We start from the raw sequence: 10,513 nt of genomic DNA, 5'->3' as shown, positions 1-10,513 counted from the left end.
CCTCCTCGGCCCCGGCCTCCAAAAGCCAAGTGGGAAGGGAAAGAACTCCTTTGATTTTTTTCAGCTGCTCACAGGGAAAAGCCGGCAGGGTTCACTTGGGGCAGGCTCGGGCAGAGAAGCCACCTCCTCGGCCCCGGCCTCCAAAAGCCAAGTGGGAAGGGAAAGAACTCCTTTGATTTTTTTCAGCTGCTCACAGGGAAAAGCCGGCAGGGTTCACTTGGGGCAGGCTCGGGCAGAGAAGCCAGGCCTGCGGGGGGCGGGACACGCCTCACCCAAGAGGGCAGCAAGGGTCAGGGCAGCCCAGCTGCAGGTTTTAGTGAGCCAGCACCGCGGGGAAGCCCAGAGCACCCTCCTTTCCCGGAGCCCCCTCCTTTCCCTCCGGGGAGCTGCAGCAGTGGCGGCAGCAGCTGGAATTGAGCACTGGCAGTGCTGGAAGCAAAAGCATCACTCGTTCTTTTCGCCTACTAACACCCAGGCAGCCCAGGGCTGGGGAAGCGACAAAAGCAAGCTCCGAGACGCTCTGGCACCGGCCCAGGCTCTCGCCCCACAAGCCCCAAACAGCAGCGCAGGTAGCCTTCTCCATTCTACATACTTTATTAGATTCAGAGCTGGACAAATCACAAAGTGTACAAAATGGAGACCACACTACCAGAAGCAGGATTGTGGGTAGCAGCAGCATTCCTATGGCCCAGAAGCGTTTGGTAGAAGTGTGGGGAGGGCGGGCTAGGGCAGGGGGCTTTCTGCCAACTGCATTTTAGATTCCCGAGGACAGACCCTGTTCACATCCTGACAGAGCTCAGCTGACCCGCACTCCCTGGGACAGAGGGGCCACGTTTCCAATTTATTTGGAAAGGACAGACTGGCTCGAGCCAGCAGTGGGTGGGGGTAAGTGCTCTAAGGACCCGAAATGCTGTGCCACCCACATACACACCAGCAAGAGTCTAAACCCGCATCCTTTTTGGTCACGAACCTTCCCACGGCAGGACTCTATACTGACGACTTTGCAAGAAATATAAGGTGGTGGTGAGATCCGGTGAGCCCACCATCTCCCCTGGTGGAAGCCCGACAAACTCGCCACCCCGGGCATCTCAGACTGGCCAGCAACATCTACCACAACAGCAATAGCTAGTACAGAAGCCAGGGTAACTTCAACTCAGATTTGTCCAGTCTATGTTTAGGTCTATTCTACGAGTACATATGCACAAGAACTTCAAAAATACTAGGATATGATGCAAGTAGTGAGACACCAACAGAAGAGGAGTTTAATGGTGGACGTTCCCTAGAAAGATCACGAGAGGATGGGAGTTAGACTAGCCCTTCCCCACCCTGGGACAGGGAGCAGGAGGCTGACCGCACCCCTGCGTGCGACTGGATTCTGAACTTCATCTGCAGCGTGGGTGGTAACTGAGCACAGGCAGGCGAGTCCACTCCCAAGGTGAGCCACAGGGGCTTTCAATCTGCGTAGAGGGGCCAGGCAGATGTTTTTTCCGAATGTACTTGAAGACCGAGGAGAGGCGGAGGATGGCTTGGAGAAGAGGGAGCCCGCCAGCCTGCTGGGGCTAGCATCTGGTCTCGTAGATCCCGCTCCTGCCGATGTACCTCACCCATTTTATCACATCATGGTCACTGTAGTTCAGCTTTGGCTCAAAGACTTTCAGGTAACGCACCTTCAGCCCAGAGGGCGCAAACGGGACCTATTGAGAAAGGGAAAGGCAACAGAGAGCATTGGAACAGAGGGATAAGATGCTCTCCCTACACAAAAGCCAGAGGACCCCTTGGCTATGCATCTATAAATGGACACCAAGAGCCACTGTTCTCCTCCCTGCATGCAGTGACAGACTCCAGTGGCTTTACGGGCAGTTTTCTTCCATTAGCTTTGCCACCTGGCTGGCCTCGTGTTAGAGTCACATGGCAGCTTGGGACAGGGAGCACTCAAACCTGTGTAATTCCTGCGAGGGTAGAAGGGACTGGACTGACAAGGCTTCTCTAAGGTTAGCTGCATCCTGGAAGGCAGACAGGACTCACCTCAAAGTTCATGGAGATCGGGGGCCGAGCCCACTTCTTCTTGTCATTGGTGGGCAGCAGTTCAATCTCCGCACTGATCTGGGATTCCTTCATGCCAGCCATACGTTTTATCCTATCAGAGAAAGCCCAGAAGTGAGGAGGTGCCCGAGTTTATTCTCCCCTTCACTCCATGTGCTCAGGGCAGACAGGAGCACTAAACAGACTCTGCTTCCCCAAGCCCTGCCCCTGCAGCACCCCAGACCCAACACACACACACTTACTTCCAGACAATGGCATTCTCACTGGCCTTGTACTTTGCCTTCCCTTTCATACAGATAACTTGCACTCCACTGGTATTCAGAGGCGTTGGGATCCGGACCTAGAAGGCAGAATCTGGTGAGCAGGGGCAAGCAGACTGCAGCCTGGGCACTCTGTGCAGTCTCAGGGGAAGACCGCCTGTCCTGGACCCCTTGGCCTTCTCCCCCCCCCCCTCAGGGCCCAGAGAGCATCAGCTACCACAAGGCATCCTAGGCTAGCTCTCCGGTTTCTCACTTTGAAGTCAAGGTTCGAACACATTTTCAGAATCCACAGTCAGTGAGGAACAGGGCAGAGCTCTTCAGTTCAGGCTGCAGGAAACCTGGCTAGTGTCAGGCAGATGAGCTCAGGAAGGATGCCAGGCTGGCCAGGGAGGTCTAGTTGCACCAGGCTCTGGACAGCCTAGCTTTGCAGCAGTAAGTCTTTCCCAGAAGGTGACCTAAGCTGTGAAGCCACCCTTAGCCTGTCCTACACAGCCCATAGCCTGCTGCCTGTCTGACATACCATCAGATCATGCAGACAGAAGAACGTGAACTTTTCACAGTGGCCAAGACATTAAGTGAACAGTTGCTGCTGGGAATGAGGCCTCTGCCAAGGTGTCTGTGCAACTGAAAACAACTTCCATCTCCCTACTGTACGGCAGTTCCCTTCCACAGCACAGCAGCACCACGCATCTGTGGGGCATTCAGTTCACTCTTTTAGTCCTGTACAAGCTTGAGGACTCATCTGTGAGGACTCCATAGCAGGGGATGTAAAGTAGAGGCACAATTCCCAGGCACAGGAGACCACAGGTTTTTATTCTCTTACCTCTATCTTCTGGGCCAGCAAGGAAGGTTTGAAATTTGATTTGATGACCACCTTCACTTCCAGCTTGGTCCGACCCACCTCCCGCACCAGGGGAATCACACGGAAGGGAAGGATGATGTCCTTAGTGGTTCGGTATCTGCAGGAATGGAAGCAACAGTGAACTCTGAGAAGGCGTTAACTCCCTTAGGGTCTCAGATTGTACCACCTTCCTAAAGAGACAGCCTCTGCATACAGGGAACAGCTTAGAAACATCAGCCAGAAATGGAGCCATCCCAGAAGGAAGCAGCAGTAAGATCTGTGCTGCTCTAGGGCAGTGATGGTTTATCGAGTCCCAAGTTTTATACCTGGTTCCTGCCAATGGCCCTGTTCAAGGACACCAGTTTTAAGCACTAAAAAAAACCAGATACAGCAAGCTAAAGGGTAAGGAAACCCATATCCAACACCATGGCTGTGGCAAAGAAAACCATGCAGCTAAGCTTCTACCACATTTGTAACAGAAGGATTTGTGGGACACCCTACAGATTCCACTCTGAAAAGAAAGAAGGCAAGTGCCTATTTGTTAGGTGCTCAAGGGCTGCAAGTCTGCCTGACAGCAGCAACACTACTGTAGCAGCAAGCAGATGTCAACACCTGCCTGTTCATCCCTCACCACCGTACCTCATGAGCTCAAACTCTCCATCTGGCGGAATGAAGCTGATGCTCCTCTCAGAATCAAACTTGCTGAGCCTCACGCACTGGTGGAAAGTGCAGTCGTCGATGGCGATTGACTGTTTGCCGCTAAAAACACAAGACAGTTAAACAAGTGCAAGCTGCAGCCCTGGTATCTTGGTGCAATCAAAGTCTGCGCAGGCAGAAACTACTCTACAGAGCATGTTGCCATCGCAGGTGTCCAGGAAATGGGGAGGCAGGGAGAGATTTAGGGGACAGCAGCCTCTTGGCTCAGACTTTCCTTGTTTCACCACCACAAAAATCACATTTCAGGAAGCTTGTTTGAAAGAATTCTCTCCCTCCTCTCCCCAAAGAGGAGAGAGATTAGAGGAGCACCCTTCTGTCATAGCCAGCAACACAATGCTTGGGTCTGCCTGCCAGCAGCACCTCAGTACTGCAAAGGCAACTCTGCTAGCCCAAGTCTTCTTGCAGCACAGATCAAAGGAGAGAAAACAGTTTCCTGTCCACAAAGCTATCCCACTGCCCCACAGCCAGGAGATGCCAGGTTCAGGGTCTTCCTGTTCAGAAGTCTCTTCACAGCTGTTGATCTTCACACTACTAGCAGGTGGTTTGATTCTGAACCGATTTGCCAAAGACCACAATATTATGCCATAAAAGTTTGCATCTCTCACTTCTAAAAGATCTACACAGCTACCATCTGTCCATCTAGGTGCACTAGCTTAACCTGCCAGCACTGAACTTGTGCTGGGTTCTAGTCTCTGAGAATACCTTCCTTGCTACAGGTCCTGAGGTCAGCCAAGAACTCCCAGCTACCGAGAGGGACCAGAAAATGAGAAGGCGGTAGCAACAGAAGAGGCAGCAATGTAGCATTCTGATATCTAGACTGCCTCAACTGCTGGGAGCAACAGGACAACCATGCAAGTGTGCTGAGATAGTATAAGCACTACAGGCAGGTTCAGCTGTCCTGCACAAATGGGAAGCAGACTGCCCCCAAGCTGACTGGCTGTTTAGTTACACAACCCAGTGGTGTAGTTTGTGCTTCATAAGTGGGAGTTAGTCTTTCCTAATCTGTTGCCCAGAAGACAGCCAACATTAGCTGACTAGTTCCTGTTCCTTTGGAACACTGCTGGGAAAGTCCTGCTGCCTAGCGCTGCTCCAGGTCTCAGGCCGTGTTACTCAGCATTTGGTGTTGCCGCATGCTAGATGCTGAAAAGCAATGGCAGCAGCTGTCCCATTTGGTCACCTCATAACTAAATGCTTCTGGATAATGACATCTCCAAGCTCTAGAGCCCACCAGAGAACCACCCAGCAAGAATCCCTGTCCATCTTGCTTCTGTAACTCAAGAAAATAGTACGTTTACAGGCAAAGGCACTCACGGCACAGAAGCTTTTGGACAGTGTTACTGACTCTTCAGAGGCCTACACAGATTACATTTTCACTAAAGTATATCCCCACTGGGCAGCCACCTGAGGCTCATCCATTTTACTAGCTAGATTCAGGTACAGGAAAGATGGTTTAAAGGTGACAGTGAAGTGATAGCTCTTGGCTTGGCTCTGAGAGAAAAGGCAAATAGCAGCTCAGCTCCATTTACAGGTACCATCATGGAAAGTGTCTGAGATCCAAGTTACATGCACAAGTCACACGAAGCAAGAGACAAGGGGAGAGCAGAGTGCACACACAGCTGAAGCATATTGTCTACCTTCCCAATTCACTGGGGGTCAGCAAAAAAAAAAACCCCAACAAAACCAAGAGAAACAGTTGAGTCACAAACAGTTAGTGAGAGAAAAGTGGCAGCCCCTTTGCTTTTATCTCTTCACCCCAAGCAGGAAGGCTGGAAAAGGCATAAGACCTGTTTTCAGCTTCACTGTGGGTACTGACTGAGATGCAGCTGGGAAGGAAGGTAGCTGGGCTCCTGGAAGGGATGAGCCTCCAATCCACATGGCCACTGACCACCTGTATGTCAGCAGGAGGGGCTTACCCCATATTAGTCTGTCAGCTGTTCTAGTTTGTGGGAACAGTCTGGGTAGAGCAGGCTACAGTCAGACGTGTTCCTTCACTGTTCCTTGGGAGCACTACTACTGCATCCTACAAATAAGTCTCTGCACTGACTAGAGCTGCTAAAGACACAAGCTCTGGGAGAATTCATCTTGGGGAAGTGTTTCCAGCTGCGTGAACTCCACACTTAACACTATGTTTGAATCTTAATACTTGAAGAGCTCCTGGCACTTGCCCATGTATACCTGTGAAGTCAGACACCAAAGATGACATTCCACCTGCTCACATTAGCCCTGCTGCAGAGAAGCCCTCTGTATTGAGGCCCTCAGGCTGGTAGCCTGCGTGACAACTGACCTACCCAGGGAAAAATTAGCAGTAATAGCTGAAGGGAAGAAGAGATGAGCTTTGTCTGTTAGATCAGAAAAGCTACTAAGTGCTACCCTTTTATAAGACTCCCTGGTGGCAAGTGGCTTTTACCCCAATGCCTCTTACCTTTTCCCCGTTTCATCCGCAGTCCCTTTGCCCTGTTTTTCAATGACAATCTTGTCATTCATGCCAAACTTGCACTCTGGCATTCCACTCAGATAACTCTTCATCACCACTCTGCCAGAGACATGGGCACTCAAAACCTGACCTGATGTAGAGAAGAGCGCAGTTCAGAACACTTACAGAAGTCCCCACTCAAACCTTGAAGGGGAGAAGGATGCCAGCTCTACACCTCCTACTTACCCTGCGGGGACATCAAGAGATTCACGCTCTCCAGCACATCAAGAAAGAGTTCATTGCGACGATATTTGATCCCTTCACGTCTCCATCCAATCTGTCCAGTCACCTGGCTGGTGATCTGGGACTGCTCTTCCTTAGTCTGAAAGGAAGAAATGACATCTTAGACCTCTAGATAAAGACTAAGAAAGCTTCCTCTAAATCTAAGAGCAAGTGCTTGCCATTTATTACACACAACTGCTTTTGACACTTAGATATGGGTGCCATCACACACCCCATGATTTGGTCATTCTCTCCTCAATGCAGCAAATCCTATGCCTAACTAAAAATTGGTCATAACAACACAGCAGGAAAGGTTCTTACATTTTGTTAGCTAGTCCATTAGGCTACATCTAGGCACAGGGAGGCATGGGGTCCACCAAGGACGTTCAAATCATGTCTCAGACTGTCACATCAATCCATGTTAAGCAGAGAAGCAGCTTACAGGCCAGTTCACACTCTTATCCAACATGAAACCCTAGGGCCATGAGACAGCTGGTCCCCAAGGACTGCTTCTTAATGACTGCAGTCATTAGAGTTACACACCAACACTAACCTAACATGCATCTAACAGCACCCAGGCTCTAAGCCTCCTAAGAGCACTAAGGATTGTGTTGAGAGGCACAGGGAGATTTCCTACCTGATGCTACAGGCGAGGTCCAGTCACACGCAGAAAGTCAAGAAGTAGATGTATAGCAGCAAGTGTGGTGCACACAGGGTTAACAGGCAAGCACATCAATAGCAAGAAAAGGGAGGAAGGGAGAAAGAGGCAGGTTAGGCTTAAGGCTACCTCAGGACAGGAACAAAGCAGGCCAGCTCATCATTAATTAGGTAGTTAATTAGCACAAACAAGATGAGGGTCTTTGACCTTTAGCTCCCCTCAGGAAACCCAGCACTCCTAGCAATGAAATGGCTTTTCAGACTTGGCCCATTATGCACCACCCAAATACAAGGTAGAGCAGAGGGAGTGACAGGCCAAATACCACTCCCAGTAATGTTCCTACGCAGAGCAGACTGACTCCTCATGTTGCCATTCCTAAAGAAGCCCTGGATGTTTACCATGGCACACATGCCCAGACCATGAGAACTGCGAGGCACCCAGGGCTGCCAGCATCTTAAGTCTGGGTCCCATATAAAATTATATCCTTGTTAATTCTGCCTCTTCCACCAGAACGACTGCAGAACACAGAAGTGGGTCCTGCCCCAGCAGCCTCGCATTGGGCCCACAGGGTGGCAGTACATGATCTTAGCTTTAAATCAGCAGTAGCTTGTTTCACACGTGCTCTTGCCACAGACATAGTCACTCCTTGAGCAAGCAGAGCCATTATTGTAACATCTGAGAGGCAGAGTTTTACACTCCCCTGGGAACTGCCTAGGTAAGTGCTCAATGCAGTACAAAGTACCTCCCTTGTCTGTCCCACAAAAAAGCCTCCTTATCTGCCTTGTTCAGGCTTAAGAGGAACGAGAGGCACAAGTAGATAAAATACCCAGTTCTCAGGCTTTCAAAGGGACACTGATCATGTGCTGATGTTCCCATCTCCTGCAACAGCATCAGTGCCATGAACCTCTACTGGTCGCTACAGAAAATGACTGGATGGATCTGGAAGCAGCTGCCTGGGGAGCACTGAAGCTGAGATCACCCAGCAGCATAAGCGTTCCCTAAGGGAGGGACTGAAGGCACCTGGTCTAAAATTTCTCAGGACTGGGAGCTTCCCTGAGCTGGACAAGTCAGCTACAATGGGACAAGAATATCCAACTTGTTGTACTCAGTTTCCAGCATGTTGACTAGGTTAAAGGCACAGCTACCAGCAGGTTTCCTGGGCTCTGGTAGCTGGTGGCAGTCATCTCCTCACTTAAAAAGTACTACTAGAATTTTAGCACTACAGTACGCCTAAGGTTCAGGGCAACACTGTAACTAAGAGTTGACCAACTCACACTCCCAGAAAGCACTTGGAGGGGAAGAAAATTACAAGATTCAGCTAGTTAATGAAGTCTGGACAGATGCAGACAGGCTCTGAAGAGCGAGAACTGAGCACACGGAGCACAGCTCCACCTCGAGGTGTAAGAGCAGGTTTAGCCTCTGCTGGAGGAAGATATCTGAGCCAATGCCTGCATCAGTTCTGATACAGGACATCAGCATGCCCTACAGTCCGGCTATTTGAGTAGTGGGCTACTTCATGGGTAGGGACTAGAAGTGAAACCATGTTTCACACCAGCACCTTCTAAAACCTGTGTGCTACACCACCCCATTCCCAGAGCACAGGGGCACTTCCCTTGGCAAGCAATGCAGCAATATTGGACCCTCTTTCAAAAAAAATAAAGCAGATCTTGTATTCCAAGATCACCAGCCCTGGAAAGACCACTGTAGCCATACAAGGTGGGCATTCAGAGGGCAGCAGCTCAGTATGCCTCAAGTCTTTCATTGAGAACAAAGTCAAAAAGTTGTTTGGAAAGTCTGCCATAACTGTGGATTTTGCTCCTTAAATTCAACAGGACACAAGCCCAAGGAAAGCACCATCACAAACTAAGCAGGGATAAGGGAACATGGATGACAGACCACCCCCCGTCACAGATTTTGGCCCAATGTACTGGCTGTAAGTGAAGGAGAAGGCTAGATGTACCGGAGTAGAGAGCAGACAAGGAAATATGGCAAGTACTGTTTCAATCGTTGCCCCTGCCACGCTGTGCCTGGAAAGGATATTTCTGCTTTTTGAACTAGGCTGCACAAACTTCCAACACAGCGCAGAATAACTGCTTACTTATGTAAAGCTGAAGTCCAACTCCTCTTTGTAAGGGAAGGACTAAACCTGCTGTTGAATGAAGCAAGATGCTGTGACAGTGGTTTGCACACAAACAGCATAAAAGTTTGTTTTAACAGACAAAAGCAAAAAAAAGAGCTAGGGAAGGAAGTGAGGGTGGTGGTTAGTTTTGAGTTTTCCTAGGAACAAGAGCTGACTCAGCTATCTTGAGTGCTGACTGCCCAAAATGTCAGATTGCAGAAGGCCGGAGTGATTTACACTAGGGCTTGGGCTGGGGGACTGAGACCGGATGCACTCACATCTGGCCTCTGATATACGCGTGCCCTCTTGCAAAACACTGTTTGCTGTTCTAGCAGGAAATACGTTGCTCAGGGCAGCTTCTCTCTCACCTCCTTCTTGAGAGATGCAGCTAGTCTTGCTACTAGATTAAAAGTTTAAAAAGGAGTTCTTAGGAAGTCAGTGCTGATGAACAGAGTTGAAATGGAGCCTCCAGAGACTTTGGCCTCTGCTTATCCTTAACAAAAAGTCACCAGGCAGGCTCTTATTTAGCACTTTGCTTCTGTTTGTACCTTGGGGCTGAAGTTTCACCCAGATCTCTGCTGCAGACAGCTTCAGTACAAACTGACTCCCAGCTTTTCTCCTGACTCACCTGCTACACAGGGGAGAGGACTGAGTTTTAGGCTAAATCCTCATTATGAGCTGCATAGCTGTGTCAGATGGACAAGGTGAGCAATATTACTTGGGGACATGAGAAACAGTGACCGTAAGAGCCCTTTGGTTTCAGAGGTTGAGCATGAGCTGTCCAAGATGGGAAGCCTAGTTTTGAAGATTGTAGCCTGGAGTAGGATTAGAGCTAGTTTAACACACATTCCCAAGAGCAGTCCAATTAAGTGACTTTTTCCCCAGGTGCCCTTTATCTTCTACCTCCATGTAAGTTTTGTTGCAAGGGCTAATACCACACCAAATGCACAGTAGAGATTCTCATCTCTAACATGAGAAGGCTCAGACTGTACTGACGGTGGTCTGCAAAGATGTTACAGGCAGTGACAGAATAACATCAGCTTCCTGACAGCAAGATCCACAAGGCTGAAGAATACTTCATTACAAGGCAGGCATTAAATCCTGACAGCTCAAAGCACTAAAGGCTGGTGGAGAACAGACCTGCTCAGCGAGATACACACACAGAATTTCTGGTTCAGCA

At 49.7% G+C, this 10,513-nt stretch overlaps 2 protein-coding genes across 3 annotated transcripts in view; both read right to left on the bottom strand.

Moving 5' to 3' along the window:
- The window catches only part of ABCF3 (ATP-binding cassette, sub-family F (GCN20), member 3), a 12,164-nt gene extending 11,581 nt beyond the window's left edge, over positions 1-583 (bottom strand). Inside the window, exon 1 of the mRNA XM_009331205.1 lies at positions 466-583. Coding sequence (XP_009329480.1) covers positions 466-583 — 118 coding nt within the window. The remainder of the gene's footprint in view (positions 1-465) is intronic.
- AP2M1 (adaptor-related protein complex 2, mu 1 subunit) overlaps positions 579-10,513 on the bottom strand; it is a 28,633-nt gene continuing 18,698 nt past the window's right edge. For both annotated transcript variants that reach the window (XM_009331196.1, XM_009331197.1), the window contains 7 exons: positions 6,521-6,656; positions 6,284-6,425; positions 3,784-3,903; positions 3,127-3,262; positions 2,286-2,383; positions 2,026-2,137; positions 579-1,694 (listed from right to left, as the gene is read on the bottom strand). In XM_009331196.1, coding sequence (XP_009329471.1) covers positions 1,560-1,694; positions 2,026-2,137; positions 2,286-2,383; positions 3,127-3,262; positions 3,784-3,903; positions 6,284-6,425; positions 6,521-6,656 — 879 coding nt within the window. In that variant the 3' untranslated portion in view covers positions 579-1,559. The remainder of the gene's footprint in view (positions 1,695-2,025; positions 2,138-2,285; positions 2,384-3,126; positions 3,263-3,783; positions 3,904-6,283; positions 6,426-6,520; positions 6,657-10,513) is intronic.

This window comes from Pygoscelis adeliae, unplaced genomic scaffold (genome assembly GCF_000699105.1).
Source record: "Pygoscelis adeliae isolate BGI_AS28 unplaced genomic scaffold, ASM69910v1 Scaffold479, whole genome shotgun sequence".
Taxonomy (NCBI): domain Eukaryota; kingdom Metazoa; phylum Chordata; class Aves; order Sphenisciformes; family Spheniscidae; genus Pygoscelis; species Pygoscelis adeliae.
Note: the sequence above shows the minus strand (reverse complement) of the source record. Positions and strands in the feature narration are given on the sequence as shown.